Source organism: Aythya fuligula, chromosome 6 (genome assembly GCF_009819795.1).
Source record: "Aythya fuligula isolate bAytFul2 chromosome 6, bAytFul2.pri, whole genome shotgun sequence".
NCBI lineage: Eukaryota > Metazoa > Chordata > Aves > Anseriformes > Anatidae > Aythya > Aythya fuligula.
The window spans coordinates 19,839,855-19,861,093 of NC_045564.1; the positions used below are offsets into that span (position 1 = coordinate 19,839,855).

General features: G+C 36.2%; 1 protein-coding gene across 2 annotated transcripts in view; it reads left to right on the plus strand.

Moving 5' to 3' along the window:
• The window catches only part of STK39 (serine/threonine kinase 39), an 89,093-nt gene that overhangs the window by 31,683 nt on the left and 36,171 nt on the right, over positions 1–21,239 (plus strand). For both annotated transcript variants that reach the window (XM_032189677.1, XM_032189678.1), the window contains exons 11-13: positions 15,896–16,018; positions 16,147–16,179; positions 18,522–18,589. In XM_032189677.1, the coding sequence (XP_032045568.1) occupies positions 15,896–16,018; positions 16,147–16,179; positions 18,522–18,589 (224 nt within the window). The remainder of the gene's footprint in view (positions 1–15,895; positions 16,019–16,146; positions 16,180–18,521; positions 18,590–21,239) is intronic.

The following is a 21,239-nucleotide window of genomic DNA, read 5'->3' on the forward strand; positions in this document are numbered from 1 at the left end:
ACTGGAGAGAGAAAAATAAGTAGAGAGAGAGCATTTTTTCATTTTCCTTCTTGGGCATTGTAGGAGTAATTTAGGCATGCTCTAGTACTAACTCTGTTTCCAACAGAGCATGGACGTCAAAGAATTTCTCTCAGTTGAGTCCTCAGGTCAGCTATAGGAGCTGCATATTAACTCATATATACCCATGTACATATACTGATTTTTTTAAGTTAGCATCTGGAATTGCAAAATGAATTCATAGTAGCTTCCCTTGTGCCATCAGCAACAGCTTGTTGAATGTTTTTTTGTACAACTCTTCTTAATTTGGAGGAGGAGTGATTCTTAGTAAGTAAAAGCTGAATGATGCTAGAGTAATAAATTATAGGTCTTTCAATTGCAGCATAAAATAAAAAAAAAGGTTTTAGCTTGTGAAAATACTAAATTATTTACATTTTACAATATTAAAATTCATTAGGAATTTAAAATTTAATTCACTTGCAACTTTGCATGTAGCTGCTGTTTTAAAATACTATAAAATATAAATGTATTTTAATATTAAAACTGTGTGTTTTTTTTTGTTTTTTTTTTTGTTTTTTGTTTTTTTTGTTTTTTTTTTTTCTTAAATAAAAAAGCTTTAAGCAGAGTTCGGTTGCTCAAACATTCATGTAACATATAAAATGTCTAAGAGGTCACCCTTGGAAAGAACAACCCTTGTAATGGAAAAAAGAATGTCTCTGGGTAAGAGATAGGAAGGAACTGGTGTCATCACTGTTTCAGTTATCTTCTGTAGCACTGGGTAAGAAATGCCTGTAACTAATGATCTACAGTACCACTGTTGGTGCAGGTATTTGATCTGCCCTGTAGTAATTTATTTTTTCTTGCACTTACTGCACGTACAGTTACTTTGCTTTGTTGCTCAGAACTCCAGCCTCAATGTAGTTTTAACTTTAAATTTTTTTCTCTTGACATAGTATTCTCATGTTTTGCTGCTGTATTTACAACTTACATTTGGTAGCAGTTTTGACTAAATATGAATACAGGCCTGTTTGTGAAATCACAGGTACACATGGTCTTGTATGTGTGAGGAAAACATTCAAGCCTGTAAAGATGTTTCCTATTATAAAAACCAAATGGATAAGATTCAACAGGTCTTACAGCGTGGGTTGAAACTACTGTGTTGTAAACTACATTGTTGTGCATGTATTACCCATGTGCCTTTGTTCGTTTTTAATTGTGTTAATCTTGAAATGATGCCTCTTCCTGGTACTTCAGGTAATCAAGGATAATGTTAAAACACTTCTAGAATTGACTGGCCCAGGAGGAACATATCTTGCCTGTTTATGTGCAGAACCTGCTTAAATGCGTATCAGTACCGATCTACAGAAACAAGTGTTACACTATGCAACTTGGCCATTTAGGGTTTCGTTAATGTTACTATTCAGTTGGGAGACCATTGCTGGTGTCTAGAAAAACTGGAGAAATGGCTGCTGTAAATGCTCCAAACTCAGCGCGGTCTGACAAACAGGGGACAGCTCTCCAAGGCCACACTTTTGTTGCTGATTGAAATGTGGGAGGCCTGACTGAAGCTTCTTGCTTGTTAGATGGTGTTACGGTAGAGAAGCCTGTCCTGTCCTGCTTAGATCAGGGCTGTGTTACACCCCTGTTAAGCTCTTGCTAAGCTGTTGTATAGATACATGTTTTAACACGTGTTGAAGTAGTTTTAGTTTTGGACTGAACTCTAAGTTTTGTTTCATTTGTGACTAAAATTGCTGTATTGGAACATAGGAAGTTAGAAGCAGCTTCCAGAATTCCACAGTCAGCTTTGAAATCCGGTCAAACTAAAAAATTAATTACTACTGTACGTACTCTGTATGCCCAAAGGGCATTTGTCAATTCTGTGATTTTTATAATCGCATTTCTTTAATTTTGAGAACCTCCTGTATAACTGCCACTTTTACAAAATGAACAGGGAAAAAGGTGTGCCTGAGTTACATTTAATATCTGTCTGAACTGTTACTAGTTAAAAAAAAAATGAAACAAAAAAAACACAATTCTGAGTAATTGGGCTTGAATTCTGTTTTTGGGAAGGTGCTATTGCTCTGCACTGTTAATAGAAGCTCTTTAAACCTTAGAGTTGTAAGTTACTGGGGAAAAAAAATGACAGCATAAAGAGATGATTAGTGTGAGTGATACCAGTTTTTATTAAAATTTCAGTAGAAATACCCTTACTGATGGGTTGAAATTCTAGGTCTGTGGTAGAGCTAATTAAGGGAAATGGATCCGAATGGCATGTTATCCTGTTAAAGAAATTAACAATCCTAGTAGGGAGAGCAGTATGATACGACCTAAGCAAGGTATCATTTGCAACATTTGCATGTTGCAGTGATGGATTTGATCTAATAGAAGCTCTTCATCAAGGGTTGGTGTTCATACAGCTGTGTTCCAGACCTTCTGTAAAGCAGAGAGCAACACTAATATGAGCCCAGATTATTAATAAAAGCATATATTCATTGCTGTGATTCTTGACGCTTCAAAAAATGCTTACCTCATTATGGCTGATATATAAGGAGAATGGACAGATGCTGTCTTGGTATGATTTTTCTGGAAAACAGCAACTGAATGATAAGTATGTATTGGCAAGACTCTGTTGGGGAGGCCACTCCACCGCAGAGTATTAACTCCTCAGTTTACCCATAGAACTGCTACAAATAAAAGCAAAAACAAAGAAAAAAACAGTGCAGCTATTTTTAATGTTGTTGAATATTACTAAAAAAATAGAGGAGAAAAGGGCATTGTCTTTTTTGCAAGGTTTGTTTGCAAGATGTTGAAAGTAAAAATTAACAGAAACACTTCCCACGAAATGTGATTTTTTGGGGGGTCAAATTTACATAATCGGAAAGTTATGCCTCCATTTGTGGTTAGTGGAATCGGAAAATGTTTTAAGAGGTGGACACTTACAGTTTCATCAGCTTTGTTTTAACACAAAACAAAAAGAAAAGACTGTGGTCAACATTTGTCAGTTACACTTAAATGCGGTTGTGCCATAAGATACGAAGAACTTCATATGATGTATATGGGTTCGCCCATCTGTTCTTTCATAGTATGGTTTTGCCATTTGTAGAGAGTTCAGGAAGCTGGATTTTGTGCTCTTAAATGAAGCTAATCTGTTAGAGAAGAGACAGGCTTTAAAAGGAACTATGGAATAGTTGTCTCATTGAGTCTTTTATGCTTCAGATGGCTGTAAACTTTTTTATAATACATGTAACTTGTATTACTTTTTTTTGGCGGCATTTAAAAGCTTACATGTGATTCATCTTAACCATTGACAAGTAATCCAACTTTGTATTGGATAGTGTTTTCCAGTTCTTAAAGCATCATAGTTCAACTTCAGAATTCATTTATGTAGTGAAATAGCCATCGTCATTCGTGAATGAGCAGATCGGTGCTGTTACTCCAATGTTGTGTTCGTAACCTCTTGACCCATTCAAAAATGTCTAGACCATGACTAACATGAAGTTGGTGAATGATGAGAACTTCTTTTGTTAGACCAGTAACTTAAATACTTAGCATTTGTCTAAGTTGTTGAAACTTAATACTGGAGGAGAGTTTCATTACCTTGAAATGCGAGTGTAGTATATCCTTAAAGACCCTGTTGAATGAGTTCTGGCTAGAAACTTGAGACAGCATAAAGAAACTGCATGATGCTGATGGTATATTCTTTGATCAGGAGGTCTTGTAATGGTATTCTTAAAGTTGTTGGGGAGAATGGGTCAAGCAGGACATCCTTGAGATTATGCTGCCCAGTGGTATTACACAGGAATTAATTTAGCTGAAAAGTGCTTCTGGCTCGAGAAGTTAAAATGATGGAAAGAACTGGAAACTTCAAGGTTTTAATCAGAACAGGCAGTTTAAGGCTAGCAGATTAGAAAGATGGACTGGAATAGTAATAGCGTGCAGGCAAAGTTCAACTTATGCTTAGCACTGAAGAGTAGCTTCGGGAGAAGACTGTTCACCTGCGCATGCACAGTTTGAATACGGTTAAGTACTATGTAAAATGAAAAGGGAAAAAAGTCAACTGAATTACAAAGCTTGTGCATCCTAACTGCTGTGTGGGAGAGCCACAGACAGCAGAGGGCAGCTGTATCTAACACAGTACAAGTTCAGTCCTTGTAGTCATGCAGGCTGTGGGAACGTTGCAAAGTTAGAAGCACCTCTAGGTCTGCAATGTTAAATGCTAAAGCCTGGTAAAATGTGTGCTGTTTATGTCATACTAAAATATAAACACCGGAGTTTTAAATACTTGGATTTTATGAAAATTGTAGATTTATGCTCATTATTTTCATGATCATTTATAACTTTTTTGAGAACTATACTCATTTTTAGTATTGAACAGCTTAATTCCTTTTAAGTGTCTTGAATAAGCTTGGGTCTCTTTAATACCTTCATTTTCCTCTCTCTGATTGCTCCCCTGTATTCAATGTGTAAACTGTGTGTGTAGGTAAGTGTTCCTGGCAATTTTCTTAATTCGTGGCCCTGCCTTCCTCTCTCAGTTTTTCTGTCACATTCATCATCTGAGCATGATACTGTTTGTGTTTGGCTTTGAAAACAAACCAGTATCATATGTATTTAAAGCAAATTCTTTTTTTTTTAATTTAATTTTTTATTTTTTAATAAACACGTCTGTTCTTTGACTTGTGCCGTTTTATCCATTAAATAAAAGAGACACTATTCAAGAAGCAGTAGAGAGTTAAGGAAGTCCTATGCAATTTGAAATTATCCATCTCTTTCATGCATTGTTCTTTTGTGAAAAAAAAAAAAAAAAAAAAAAGTAATGATCTTGCAATTATTGACTTGAAATTTTCAGTGTAAATGATTCCAGTAGCGAGTAAAACTGGTAATTTAGAGATTTGAAACAAAATTTATGCGCTAAATGACTTAGGTGCCATTTCAGTTTTTGCAGTCCTTTCTGCTGTATTAAGGAAGAAATAAGTAGTTGTGAATTTGCATTAGTGTCTCACAGTTTTCCCTTATTGACTTGTCTCTCTGAAGGTAATTATATATGTTTCATAAACATGACATTGCACACTTCAAAGTAAACAGCTGTTTTGCAAGGGTGTGCTGGATAGCTGCTAATACGTACTTTAATTCTAACAGAAGAAGTACAGTTAATTATTGAAGACAAATAATGCGGGATCAAAATTTGATTTTGAAAGCCTAATACCGAAGTAAATGAAACATTATGATCATAATTCTAATACGAAATTTTAAATGGGATAACAACTTCTATCAGTGTTTCCATGTTTTGTGGACACCAGTTACACTTGACTTGGAATTGAAAAATTCAGTTGGAATTAAAAGTTTCTTGGATTTGAAGGATACCACAAGATTTCCTTTATCTTGTGAGATAATGTATATGTGAGAATGTTCACTGCTCATGCTTTTTCTGACTTAGGACATACAACCTGAAGTTCTGATGATGCTTTGTCTCCTCTGGCTAGGTCACTTTGGAATACTGAAATTCAAAACTTTCAGACTGAGACTTGAGAGCACAGGAGATGTGTACGCCAAATAACATGTTTGCTTCCCAGGAGCTTCTCTGTGTTCTTAATTCAAAAGGTTCTTTTCTCTTACATATGTAATATACCCACCAGAAATGCCTAAAGAAACTTCCCAGCAACAGCAAAACCTTCACTCATCTGTGTCTTCTCAATATGCTCTTTATGCAGAACCTAGATGTGGTTGTACAACATAGAGAAGCAATAACAATTAATGTGATGTAGAACATGAATTGTAACTTCGGTTAATTTTCAAGGTTCAGGGCCAGCCTTACCTATCATTTTCTGCAGGTATGAATTGTAACCCTAGGAATGTTTCCATAATGTGGAGACGTGGGTGGCATAATAGAGAATTTGAAGCTACCTGTACAGTGAAAGCTGTGATGCAGCAAACCTCCCCAGATCTTGCAAGGGGAAAGGACTTACATAGTCCTGAGTGATGGCTTGCACGTAACAGAATTTTAATTCAGAGATGAGAGTCCAAATTAGTGTCTGGCCCTGAAAGAGCAGAATTATTGCAGAATTGGTTTCTATGTCAGGTTAAAATGCTTGCTGTCAAAACAGCATCTTAGGCCTCCCTGCATTTAAAAAAAACAAACAACACAACAACAACAACAACAACAAAAATGTTCCTGCACATAAATATAAAACATTTAGAGTTCTGTCTAACTACTTTTGCAAGTAGGGCAAAAAAAAAATCTAGAAAAGGTGCTTCCACATCAGAACTTGTATTGTGCAGAGAGGCTTAAGAGAAGGGAAAGCAAACATCAAAACAGCAATTTACTGTAGTATCTTAACACCTGGTTCTTACAGAGCAGAAATATTTGGATGTTATTTTAGAAAGGTAGTGGTACATTCCGTTAATAATGATAATCTGCATAGATATTGGTGAGGGAAAAAATAACCCTTCCCAGTTACATTTTGGGGTTTGGAGGATGTTTTGGCTTACATCAGAGTTGAAACGAAACTTCCCAACATAATGAACTCAGGGGAGCATAACAACCAACAGCGAAGGGATTGGGGTATCCACAGGCCTTTAAGACTCAGTTGAATGGTGACTTCCTCCATCTCTTGAGGAAACATGACTGTTGAACAGAGGATGACATATACATGGAGGAATTCAGGCTCTCTCCTGTACCTCAGATTCTTTTTGGAAAAATGTGATTACAGCGTAGATGTTCGTATGCAAAATGAATGATGATCTTTTGCATGAAAATATTTTGTAGAAAAGTGAATTCTCCAATATCTGCCTTTTACCCCAAGTGCTAAGCTGTGATTAAATTTAGAACTGTTTTAAGCAAAAGGTTTGTGCTCTGATTGGATAAATTTGATGGGAAGCTGATTTCCTTCATTGCATTGGAATGCAAATAGATGCATAGATGTGAGGATTTAAATTAGTTTATGTATCTTGGGAAACATTCAGGAAAGGTTTGAAAGAGGCCTGAAGGTAAAGTTTGTAAAACCTGATTGCTCAACAGGCTTAAGATGAGTATGGAGGGAACTGGTCTGTTTCTTAGAGAAATGCACAGAGCAAAATCTGCTAAAAAACAGAATTGTGTTCTGTAATGTCCTATTCCTCTTTTTTTCGTGTAAAAGTAACAGGAGCAAATGGCATGGTAAATTTCTTAGGTTGAATCTGTATGAGAGGTGAAGCTTTTGAGCCTTGTAATTTAAAAAAAAAAAAAAAAAAAAGGGGGGGGGGGGGGAAGGGGGGTATAAACAGAAAACCTACCTACCTCATCAATTACCAATTAATACTAGTACTTTAAAGAGCAATTCAGCCATCTTATCTTTAAGAAATTCTGGGGATCTGTAATAGTGGTGTCCTATCTCCTGCAAGAACCATTACACAGTTTTAGGGAAAGGTTGAAATGTACAGCATTGTTTAAGTGGTTCCTCCTTGCTTCCAGCAACAAATCAGAGTGCCTGTATTTAATGTTTACATTCCTCTTATTATGTTAAACGGCAACTGATGATCCAGTTACTTTTGAATCCATAACATAGGGCAATTGTAGTATGATGGTGTGAGAAAACAACGTTCTAGTTGGTGGTTGTTTGTTTTTTTTTTTTTTTTTTTTTTTTTTTTTTTTCTTGACAGTTTTATGTTCAAGCTGTCTGGAATAAACTGGACTTCTTTATGAAGTTTCTAGAGAGTAGCTGGATAGTAGGATTCTGTTGCATGTGTGTATATATATATATATTAAAGAAATAAGGCATGTTTAGGATTTATTTTCTGTGGCTGATAAACAGTGATGGTTTTCATTGTTTGTGTTCCACAAACCAGTGAAAAAACATGGATTCTAATGATGATTTTATAAAATTTCAGAATCACAAACGCTTGAACTTTAATTTGTTTAATCTGTTGTCTGGCAAATTTGTTCAAGTGAAGTTTTGTCTAGTTTAGTGTGAATTTTTGTAAATTTTCCATAGTTATGTGACTACACAAATTTATTTGAAGGCATTTGAAAATTAGAGTCATGGACTAATTTACTCAAGAAGCAAAGGACAGATGCTGAATTTGTTTGGAATTCTTTTTACCACTTGCGTTTGAGTTTGTACTTGCGTTTTTCAAGCTGGTTTATCCTTTGAGATTTGACTGAGGCATGTAAGTGTCATTCTACCAAGACTGTTTATTGCTGTTCCTATTAAATAGATGATCCTGTATCAGGGCATCTTTTTGAACACAGTAGAGAAGCAAAAAGTTGCTTACAAATGTGCTTGTTAGCTTCTTTTGGACTTCCTGTTGGTGTGCTTGTGTTTATCCATGTTGACAGGTTTCCTTCATGTCTTTAGTCTGTATAATTTATGGCCAGTATTAACACAGAATATTAATCCCCTCCCTTACTGAAAGAGCTGGGGTATAACTGATGTTAATGCAAGATGTAGGGGAAAGCATCAGTTACTCCCATACTTGGGAGTTTACCAGGTAATGGTACCTGCCTGTTCTTGGCCTTTGTCAATTATCTAAGAAACTTGAGCTTTTCTTTTTTTCTTCCTCAAGTGAAGAGAGATTTAATATTGGCTTTTGTTTTTTTTTGTGAGGCTTTCCATTAATTCTTGAATCCAAAAGCTGCTGTAATTTCATATGCTAAAAAAGCTACTCGAGACACTGTTTTGAAAATTCTGTAGTTTTTGCTGCCATTGCAAAGGTTGTGTGAAGTAATGACAATAAATATTTGAGAGTAATTGAGTGTAATAAATAGGAAAGTGTTCTTAAGTGTAAAATTTAACAGCATGATCTTTGTAATAACACAATAATTTTCTTGAATAAAATCTTGGAGCTTTTTGAAGCAGTAGAAAAGATAATGTCATGAAGAACAATTCTGTAAACACTTATTCATTTTTGTAGAACTGTTTCCTTGTCTCCTCTCCAGTAAGCTTAGTGTTAATTGTATTTTTTTTTTTAAAAAGCCCTTGAAATTCAGGAATAAATTAATCAGCTTTCTTGGAATAGGCAGAATATTTAGTTGAATGACCACCATATTGCTTTTCTGAGCTAATGTTTGTTTTGTGTTTCCTGCAGCCATGGTTGCGGCAGTGAGTTCTGACCACTCTTATTTTTCTGTTATAAAAGCGGTAACTGTCTTGTAGCAGGGAGCAAAGCATGTACAAAGTGCCGTGCTGGTCAAGGTGTCTTTAGGAGAAAGCCTTCCTCTGGAAGAGGGAGAAGTCTTTAGGGTCTTTCTTTTTCCAGCATCAAAGTCAAATCAGGCCTCTTACTAGGACAAACTGCAGAAAATGCGTGTTTAAATAACCAGCTTGTCATTCTCACTCTCTAGGGCATGTTGGATCGTGTATGTCTTGAATACTGTATTAGCAGATGTAGCTGAACAGCATCAGTGGTAAAATAAAACACAATTTTATCTAGAAGAAGCTAAGCTATTTGATTCCATGAGATGCAAGATCTCCAGGAGAATTTTTTTTTTTTTTTTTTTTTTTTTTTTTTTTTTTTTTTAATAATGATAAAGATTTTCCACTTGGGAATCTACAGCATGCAAACTGTAGAATAGCAGACTGTTACATAGCTAGGAAATAATAGGGAGCAGGATTAGGGTTCCGTGAAGGCTTCTGCAGATGTTGGAAATGGATGGCATTTACACATTTGCCTCTTTTTAAGAATTTAGGAACAAATTGCTTTTGGGATATAAGTTACCTGTGTATGGAGCATGGTAGTGGCATCTTCTATATAACTGAAGTGTTTAGTGCTCATTAGTGCTGTGAATTTTGCTTGCACAAATGCACCTCGTTTGTCATATTTTCAGGTTACTTTTACTTTTTTTTGTGGGGCAGAGTTAAAAAATATAAATCTGGATGTGATTCTATCCCAAATATTCAGTTGCTAGAGACTTTAATGTTAAATATTAAAGCTTAAATATTTGAAATACTGGACAAATCAGGATGGCTAGTTCAGTAGTCTTTCTATTGAATGAGGAAGACAATAGATGCATAGTTATTACTCATACTGGAAAAAAAAGCTTTTAAATGTGATCTAGATGATGTGCTCTACCATGTATGAAATGCAGTAGTTTTTTCTTTATGCCTGTATTCAGTGGTATCCCACAGTATGTCCTTTTTGTTTTAAAAAATTAGCTACTGAAATAAAACACTAAATGTGTAACCAGGCCAAGTTCTTTTTTATTTTGAGTAGCTGTGAATAAGGAAGTAGAAAGATCTTAACATTCAGAAAACATTCATTCCCTTCCTTGTCCCCCTACAAAAATAAACTTGTAAAGAGATTGCAGAAGCAAAAGAATCAGTGATGAATAATAGATTCTTCTTCCCCCGCTCTCTGTAATATCTACATATAGCAAGCACTTCAGTGCCTAGAAGACAACAATTTCTTTTGCTTCCTTGTCGTATTCTGCTTTTCATCAAACTTTGGGAAAGTGGGCAGCTTCTGCATTCTGATGCTAGAGTTCTCTCTGTATCAGGCAACCTTTGAGCTAACTGTTGATGGTTAAGATTTACAGTTGCTATGTTCGTTTGGTTAAGCAGACTTTCTCCCGGAAAGCGTATGCATGCTATTTTTTGTCAAGAATATTAATGATCTGTATCCTATTTTAAAAGGGCAAGGGCAAATAATTTTGTCAACAGACTAATTTATTCTTATATCTTTGTGACTCTTATGTGACTCTTATTCTGGAATAACCAGTGTACACAGTAATAACTTGTTATCTAATAATTTTGTGGTAGTTACATTTTTGTCTCTCATTGTCTAAGCATTCTGTGTTCCAGCTGATGTTCATATTGTCTCTTCCACAGCTGTGGTAATGCTGGCAATGTCTTAAGTTTTTCTTCCTACAGAGTGTATTTAGTTGCAGATTACAATGTTCTCAGCTGCGTTTGTCTTGGGTGCAGTTTAAATGCCAGTCATTCAAACCCATTTTTTATTCCCTGTGTGCTCTTCTGATTTATGTGAAATATGTTTTCTAATATGTGTTAATTTGTCTTTGTTAAGCTGAAGGCTTGCATTGTTTTCTTTATTAGCTAAAGTTATGAATCAGTTTAGTTCTGTTTTGGAAGGAGCATTTTGTTTTTTTAAAACAATAAACCCCAATTTAGAATTGTGCATGTTTTAACTTGTTTCCGTTTCCCTCTGAATTATTTACTGAGAGATAATCCTTGCATAAAGAGCCATCAATGCTGTGTATTTTGACTAAAGCTGATGGAGAAATTGCAGTTGCATGCCATGTAGAAGAACTTCCTATTTTCGTAGAAATAAAAAAAAGTTTGTATTGGTTTCATGCTGTTTCAGATTTGATTTGTGGACTTGAATAAATCACTACCTTTGTCTGTGTCTTTATTTTCTTTCATAAAAATAGGAGGCCTGCAAGAAGATAAGAGAAATATATAGAACATTCTGAACTGCTTTAATGATAGGGGCCAAATGCATGCATGCTGCTTTTTAGCAGTCTTGTAATAGTATTTGAAATGATAAACCAATAGTAAAATTGCAGGTACTTATTTACAAGATTCCAAATACAACCCCTGTGATGTATTCTTGCTAGGACAAGTGCTAAGATTGTTCTTATTCCCCTTCCTTTCTCATCAAAATTAATATCCTAAGCAGTACATTCTGTGAGGCTGGTTGATACTTGTGCTCCCTTTTTCATGCTCCCTGTGATCACACTGCCCTCACACAAGAAAGAGAACCTGCATCAGGATCTCAGAAGGGTGTTCCGACTACTTAGTCATAATGCAAGAATTTATTAATGACTTAAGGCTATTCTGCTTCACAAAAGAAAGGTGAGAACAAGAGCTCTTGTCCAAAGAGATGACGTTTCATTGAGGAATGGAATCTGATTTGTTCCAATACAATGATAAATGACCTTCCATTAGTTTTCTTACAAGCAACCATTATAAGGTATAAGGTCTGTCTTAAGTGATGCTGGCCTAGAAGCAAAGTTAATTTCTAAAGTGCTGGATGAACAGGTAAGAAAACTCCACAGTCTGGATCTTAATGAGAATATGGAATTCAAGCTACCTGTAGTACTAATGGCTAATGTCACTTGAAGACAAATGCCCATTCTCATGCTGCTGGGTTTCTCTGCAAATTTCATCACCAACACAAGAAAGACTGGAGAGTTGGGCTGAAGTCCACTGACTGTTTTAGACTTGCAGATGAATATCTACAGACATGTCATCTTTCCAGCAGTTTGAATCGTGAATTTACAATCACGGCAAACTGTGGATTCAGTTGCCAAATATATCTTTAGTCTTGACACCCAAATTCCCACCTTCTTCCCCCTCCCACTGTACAAATGAAGAATATGGTGCATTGTTTTCAGGATAGTTCATATGGGTCAAATGTTACAATTTATTTTTGTAAGATAAAACTAGAAGAAAATAGTTCTGTCTCATCACTCAAGGGTAAAGTGTCATTGAATCTCATCAAAAGTTTTGATAAACAGGACACAATCTGGGCTTGCTTGCTTTCTTGATCACTGTATGGCATCCTTTGAGAGCTACGCAGTACTCATCCCTAAGTTACGTCTTCGAACCATACTTGTCTTAGGTACTTAAGCTTTCTTCTGCCTTGTCTTCAGGTAAATTTTCCCCTACATATAGAGGATAGAGGTTCCGTTCCCCCGCCTAGAAGTTAGGATGAGTGCTCTGTCTTGCATACACTTGATGTTACTCATTTTCATTAGTTTCCTGTAACGCTTCATTTTGAAGGCAGAAAAGCTCTACTGTCTGTATTTAAGTTTATCTTCAACATGCATTTCAGAAAACAAAAAACACTTCTGTTGAGCAGGAGCTGGGAGTTAAGATCTGTCAGAAATAGAAGAGATTCTCTAAGTGGGATTTGAGATGTCCTGAGAGAGGTGTTCTTGTTTCACTGTCTCTGTGAATTTGGGTAGGAATATCCTTGCTGTTTGAAAATATCTTGATGTTATTGCTGCCAGTTTGTGTGATCTCTTCAGATCTGCTGCTGTCTCTACCATTTTTTCCAGAGTTTCTTGCAGTGACCAAGTGAAGCTGAGATTATTGGCAAAGCATAGGTGGATACTTTTTGCAGTGGTGAACATAGGTTTCTGTAGCCTTCCATTTGTAGCCATCCAGTTTATATTTTTCTGATAACAATTGAGTGTTAAGTAGTCCATCAGGTCCCCACAAACTCTCATAATCACTTCTGTGTAGTGATTTTTTGTTGGCCCGTTGCACTGTTTTTTCATTAACTTTTACAAGCTGAAGCATTTCAAAGAAGGTCATGCTGCCAACTGCCATAGGAAAGAATCTGTAAACTTTCCCATAAGGGGCTGCAGTTTGATGGGATAAAATGGGATGATCTTTTCCTCCTTCTCCCTCAGTGGGCGGTACCTGAATATTTTTGCTACAGATGTGCGGTACCTGTGGCACAGATTCCTGCTGTTGTATTGTGGAATGTGAATGCTGAACAAGCTACAGTTAGTACATGTCTGTGTTCTTCAGCAAAGTGCTTCTCTCTATTACACAACCATTTTGTAAATTGAAAGGAAATGATCATAACACAAAGCTGTGGAAGAATGTTGTCTAGAAAAATATCTGCTTTGTTACCAGTTCGATTAAGATGCATTTCAAACATAATTATAGCAATGGGGCCAGTAGGTAATTGTTTATCTCTGTTCCTTTTTCTTCATTTTCCTCTGCTGGTAGGCCTGTTATAATTGCCCTTAGTGTACATGCTAGAGAAAAGCATTTTCTGTGTTTTTTGTTCTGTAGTCCTGTAAGCAAGAAAAGAATATAGAGCTATACCGGACTGATGAACATTTCAAGAGTAATCTAAGTGTCAGAAAGACTTCATTATGAGGTAGTGAAAAATCTTCTGAAGATTGTAGCATAGGCACTTGATGTACCTTATAAAAATATGCTTGCTTTCATCATCCATGTTGTTTCATGAGATGGTTAAAAACAGGTTAAAGATTATGTTGTGTCCTTGTAAATCAGGACTTGGGAGAGCACAAAAGACAGATCTTTGGTGCCCAAAGACAAGTGTTTAAGAACAAGTGGTAAAATTGATTTCATTTATCCTGTAGTTATCAAAAGTATGATCACTGTGTTATGAACTGTATGAACATTGCAATGGCTGCTGCCCCCCTCCCTGATTCATATATCTAATGTGGTGCTACTACAGTGTCCAAACTCTGTAATTGTCGCTACAATGCTATTACATAAAATTTCAAAGAAAAAAAAAAGACTAGTGTTTTTTTCACAGGTTGGTGGGCTGAGTCAGCTCACTGTGCAGCCACACTGGTTCCAGGATGGAGGTATAGGATTGTGCAACGCTGGTGGATGTCCCCTGACTGTGACTTCCCATAGTAACAAACTCTTAGATTATCTTGACTGCCATATCTTTGCCCTCTAAGGTCCTTCTCTGGCTGCTGCTCCAAATTCAAAGACTAAAAAGCTTTGGGTGCATAATGTACATTTTAGTCCTTTACATTTTGTGTTGTATTTTATTCCATTGCCTTTTTTTTTTTTATTCAAATACAAGTTGAAGATAGCTGTTTCCTAAAGTACTTCATATCTGTATGCATTTTAACAAATGTGCAATGAGAAAGACAATAGAAAATCTGAATAGAAACAGCTCTACTAGTATTAAAAGTCTGTTGATTCGTATGTATTACAACAGAAACTTAAGCTAATATATTTTCATCCACTACGTGATATTAGCTACATGGGTTTATGATGGGAGAAGAGACAATCGATTTGCTCATATGGTGTGCCTCTCTTACTCTGAGCCACACCTAAGATACATGCCTTCCTTATATGACTGAATCTTTGTGGCTTTTAACAAAACTGAGACTGAGAAAAGCCACTCTTAATAAAAAAAAATTCCACAACTTCATTTCTAAGAGAATGCAAATGTTAAGCAGCTACCAAAAAAAAAAAAAGGTGTGGTAGACAACAACTTTGCGTTTTTGAAGGCTGAATAAGGTTGGGGACTTTACTATAGCAGAAATTAGGATTTCCTGTGAATGTGTGCTGGTAGGAATCAGTCTGAGCAAAGTACAAGTCTAGACTTTTGGTTTTCTGCCTTTAGACACCTTTCAAGAAAATCATTTAATCTAACACAATACTTTATTTTGAAGTAACTTACTTTCTTTTCCTTGAGCCATTTGTTTATTGCTTATTAAAAGGCAATCTATTTAAAATCTTGTAAAAAAGATCAGTAAAAAAAAAAATCAGTAAAGCTTTCTACTATAACTCTGCTAGCATCATTAAGCTCCATTAAAATCATTCTAGTTAGAATAAGTCTTCTGAACAACTGAAAATGGATGCAGAAGAGATTTTGATCAGTGCATGTAGTATGTGAATGTCTCTGTAAAACATTCTTTTCTTTTTGAAAAACATGTTTTTGCTGGTGGTTGATGTCCTCTCATAGGTTAGTATATAGTTGTTGGGGAAAATGCTTGTGCAATTGCACAGACTACATCAGGGCTGTTCCTTGTAGGACAATAAATGATAACGGCAAGTGCCAGGCAAATTGCCTGCTCTGAGTTCCCTTGTTTCCCTGGTCATGTGGACAGCAAGAACCCACTGATTGTGCAGCTGTAGCTAAAACTAGTGCATTAGGAGCCTGGTATTGGAAACAGGAAAGGTAATGCAGAATTTGTCCTTAAGCAACGGAGCAGGATATTCCTCTGATGGTCTGTACAGTTTTCTGCATTAAATCCACTTTTAATGGATTGTGCAGGAGAGAAACTAAGGGAGGAATATGAAATGACCAGAGATGTCAGGTATTCGATTATGCTAGGAACTCCTCCTATAAACTAAACAAAAGTGTATAGAATAATAATCATGAAGAGCTGTTGATTAACCAGAACATCAGTGACGACAAAAGATGTCTGTGTAATGGAGAGCACTTAATACTTTTGTAGGTTAGACGAGTACCGGGTTCCAGTGGTCACCTCCATAAAACAGAGGATGGAGACTGGGAATGGAGTGATGATGAAATGGATGAGAAGAGTGAGGAAGGCAAAGCTGCTGTTTCTCAGGAAAAGGTAACTTTTGTTTGTGTCAAGACATTTGTACTTTGCAAGGTATTCTGCCTTAATGTTAATTGTTAGTGTTTCTGGATCTTTAATGCATTAAACTGGATAGTTCATATTTGACTGCATTTGTTTTCCAGTCACGAAGAGTAAAAGAAGAGGAGAACATGGAGGTAAAAATGTCTCTTTCATTTTTTTTTCTTCCTAGTGTGTGAGTGAAGGGATTTCTCCTTCAATTTCTGTTGTTAAAAATGTGGATTGAGGGGGGAGTGTTGTTGATTTGGTTCTGCAGCTTTGTACGGCAAGTACTTGTGAGGATAGAGCTGCATGCAGCTGGGCCTGTAGCAATTAATTTGAGTACACATTGGATGAAATAGATAGGAAATTCAAAGTGATGTTATTTTTGTGCCCAGGAGAACTGGTTAAGATAAGTAATTTGGCCATTTTTAATGAGTCCTCCTAACTGGATTACACTAATTGCTGTCTTTTTGTCAGAATGATGATGGTTGTTTCGGAGTAGCTAGAAGATGTCCAAATAATTTTTCATTCTCAGGATTTGTATCACAATGTGTAGCTTCTAATTAAAATTCTTGATACTGTATGAAGTAAAATAGTTCAGTACTGTGGAATAGTAGATTAATTCAGAGTAATAAAATACCATACTGAGTTTCATGGCCTTGTGCTGAGAGTGTAGGAAGCATCAGTGCTGTAAATAATGGGTTAAGAAGTTTACCCATTACAGCCAAAGTGGTGATCTTTTTAAAAATGTCTGTTCCATGGGTGGTGACACTTGTCACTTCACCTTCAATTTTATATTTTCTGATTTTCATGGTGTCACAGAAATCTGCAAAAAGAGTTGCTGGTTTGGTCCTGTTTGCTCCTGTGATGCCCCCAGTGTTTCAGTGTTTACAGCTAGTTTACATGCTGCTTTGGTACCTGTTGAACTTGCCATTAAGGGCTGAGATGTCTTGGGGCCTGTGTGCTGTTCCTCATGCTTCTCTTGCTCCCAAAAAACTTGGGGATTGCCTCACCCTGGAGTTTACTCTGGGATTTCAAATCAACATGTAATTAAAATTGGGCTTCAAGTGCCAGAGTCAGTTTATAGAGGGAAGACCTTGATTGCACTGAGTAGTTTTACATGCCTGTTGGTTGTATCACTTGAAGATCATTTTGGGGATCATTTATACTCCTTCATTCTTTTAAAAACACTTGTAAGCTTTAATGTCTTGTATTAGTGAAGTCTTGGAAATGGTTTCCCATAATTGCAGCACATATGGAAGTGGTCAGTCTAGCTCTGATGATGATCTCTGAAGCATGGCCTCCACAGGGGAAGCAGATTTCAACAGGCCACACCTCAAAGGCATTGCTCTGGTCACTGACTGCTACCTATTGTATTGATAGGAATGGTTTCTCAGAGCAGTTACCTCTGTCTGATGTTGCTTTTTGAAGGAGTGGTGAGCAGATCCCCATTATGTCATCTGGGTGAAGGAAAAAAAAAAGTTCTGTTGGCTTTTGATTTCATAAATGTTCCAGAAAATACCCGCAGACTTGTGCAGGTTGCCACTATTGTTGTGTCTCTGTTCATTGTTGATGGACTACATGCTCCTGTAAGTGGACATAACAGACCTGTTAAAGATGCAGATATAAGAGTACTAGTTTATATTAATGGAAGAAAGTTAATGGAGCTAGAAAAAAAAAATCTGTTCCAATTCTAGTAATCAAATAATTTTCCAAATATTCATTAATTTTTGTTTAAAATACATAGATCATTGAAATCTCGTATATCTCAGATCTCATATAACGTATTAAAAATGTAGCTTTAATGTGAAAAACTGCTGGAAAAGAATCAAATGAGGTTTGTGATGCACATCGTTAAATTGTTTTGGGAGGACTTGATTGTAACTTTAAACGAATTTCTGGGAGTGGTGACAGTGTGCCAAGTTGTGTATGGAATCATGGTAGGATAGAGGACCCTTAGGTACTCTGCATGTAGAATGCTTGAGACTTGATATAAATGCTAGTGGAGGGCTGGGCAGGGTATTACAGTCTGTGAGGTAGGAGTGATAGTGTGAAAGATATCTGTATTCATGATTTCTCTGAAAGCTGTTCTCCAAGCTGTGATGCCTGCTTTGATACGCTACTTGTACTTAGCGGGTGGGTAGACTTGAGGAATCAAAATTGCTATACAGAAATAATGGGAATAGTAACTTGATACTCTCACTGTGCAATTATTATTTAATAGATTACTTGAGTTTTGATGCAAGGTAGATTAAAAGTTCTTACTCTTTGTGCTTTAATATAGGCCTTGCCATTTGTATCTCTGTAATTCAAATACAGCAGTTTTACTGGTATCAGCTATATTTTAGACTGTTACTGAATGTGTTTAAAAAGCCTTTTGAGAGTTTGGGGATGTGTAAAATATTCTCTGAAGTCAGACTGTTAGCATGGCAAGTGTTTCAGGACTTTTTTTTCTTTGGCATCTATTATAACACGTTTTGCTTTTTTTCTTTAATAGTCTCAGCCTGCTGTTAGTGATGAATATAGTGAAGTTCCATGTGCAGTGAATCTTGTCTTAAGATTAAGGTAAGAGATTCTTCTATTTATTTTAACATTCCTTGTAAGGTGACTATATTATTCTTGATCTCCCTCATTACTTTCATAATATTAACATAAAATAAGTGTTAACCTCTTTAATCTCCCAGTATGACCAGTATGAATAGTATTTCTGTGACTAATTGCTGTCTTTTAATTGCTTACTGAAATAGAGTAAAATGAAAAGCAGAATATGAATGTGGCTTCAGGCTAAATGTATCCTTCATTAAGTATTTTCTTTCTTTTTTTCCTTTGCAATGCAGGATCACAGTGAGAGATTTTTAATGAGTTTCTTTCACACTTCAGCAGTCAGCCTCTGACAGAAATAAACCATAGCTATATTACAAGTTGCTACTCAAAAAACATTTTTCACTGGCAAGTTTGATCAGCCACTGTAGAGAAATGACAGATATTTTAGGAAATGGATACAAATATGTTGTCTGACTTTAAATGTAATAGGTGGTTAAAATGAGTCACTTTTCATTAAAATTAATTTACAACTAAGATTTGATAATGTTTAATTATGCAGTTTAATTCTTGGATAGAAGTGTTTGTTGTAATGAAAAATTAGATAGCTTTTTCTTTATTTATAACTATTTTCCTTAAATGGCTAACTTGGTTAAAAAAACTTGTTGTCACTCACTTTAAAACTTGTTTTCAGCCTGTTTGTTTTGACAAGTGATTACAATATTTCACAGATACTCTAAACACTTATATAGGTAGAAGTAAATGTTATTTAAACACAAATAGAGAAATATTTACAAAATTATGACCAGTATATTAGCAAAAATTAGCAGATGAATGTACAACAAGTAGCTTTAAAACAGTAACATTCAAAACTGTTAATAATCACAAAAAATACACAGTACAGAATGAGTGTCAAGTTTCCAAACCTATTATCTCCCCTTTTCTTTGACTACTTTCCTAGTGACAGCTGCAAAAAGTTGTTTGGCTGCCAAAGGTTTTTACTGAAGGGAAGAGTAATAAATTTTATTGTGGGGAGAGAAAATACTTCAACATTATTTGGAATTGGTTTAGTTGTCCAATTTACATAACAGCCCAGTTATGCTATCAATACTCTTTTTCGTCTTTCTGCTGACATACAGGTAGATGAAACCATTTACAAAACAGACCAATTGATATTGCCACATGGAAGTACCAGTGAGGAGACTGGGTATTTTTGAAAGTATGCTGAAACCTGTAGAGTGATAAGCTTCTACCCAGTTACCTGCAATGTTGACATATCCAAAGGGCAAACATTTTAACACAGTCTAAGGGTAGAGATTATGCTTTCAGTTTTACTTGTAGCTCTTAAGCCAGAATTCAAGGAGTGATCATGAAAGACCTGAGTTTCCAAACTCTTTGTGATGAACTTCTTTTTTTTTTTAAAGAATATTCCTAATTTATGGGTGAAAAAATTCCTACCTCCCCATTCTCCCTAAAAGCAATTCTGAATAACTGTAGTAACTAGGGTTACGATTACGAATGTTTCTTCGCTGTCTACCATTAAACACGTAAACAAGAATTTAGCTTTTAGAAACCAGAAAGCTTCTCTTAAAGAAAATAGTCTTCAACAGGAGACACCCTCAGGGGCCTGGGAGCGCTCTTGACTGTGTCTTGGAAAAACAAAAACCCGATGCAGAATTTTGCAGATTGAGCTTTGCTAATTTTGGCTGACCTATATTCTGAGGCAGAATGCTCTCCTGTGCACATTCCTGGCCCCACGAGAGCTCTGGCTGTGTCCTGCCTCGGTGGTAGGAAGTGGGATGAATCATATATCCTTGCAGTGTTTGTCTGGATTTCCTTCTGATGGAAATCTAAGCATGTGAGTAGGGTCAGAGCTGGCACATGTGTGTAGGGGGTGTGTGTTGGTACATGCAGTTAAAAGGTTTTTCATCTTTGGCTTTATTGTAGACACATTAATAGTGGCCCTGGCCTGTCAGTGAGTGGTTGCACCTAAGTAGAGAACTTACCAGTTTTTCTCTTTTGAGGTTGGTATATCAGCAGTGAGCTAATTTAGGAAACCAGCTATGGGGAAAGCTCTGAAAAGTAGTGGTTGTGGTAATGGAATTGTGGATGTAGTATTAGGATTATTCTTTCCTACCCCCAAAGAGTCCTGAAATTCGGACCTTATCACTCTGCTAATGAAAGAACAGGATGAGTTTGAGGCTGGCATCCTTGTGAATTATTGACAAGCCTGTATTGCACCAAGCAATGTACATGACAAACTAAGAGACACTGGGAAGCCAGTAGTGTTTAGTATATTAGTGCTTGAACTAATTTTTGAATGTTTTGCACTAATTCAACTGTTTTATTTTGTTACCGGAGGGGTTTCTTCATTTAAAAAATAAAAAATAAAAATTACATATCATAGGATGTAGCCTGGAGGCCCTCAGTTATGATCAGTTAGTCCTGGGTTAGCACCTTTTTGCTTCCCAGCTGTCCTGATGCTACAATTATTGTGGGGTGATTGAGCTTACATTTACAGTAGCTGTATATGAGGAAAGATACTGTGGCCCCTAAGTGTTCTCCTTTGTTTTAATCACTGAGCAAACTTTTTTTGAGCATCTGAAAGAAAAATAATATGATAGTTTTGGCATTTGTAGCTAATAAAATCTGGGTAGATGACTTGCTTTGTATC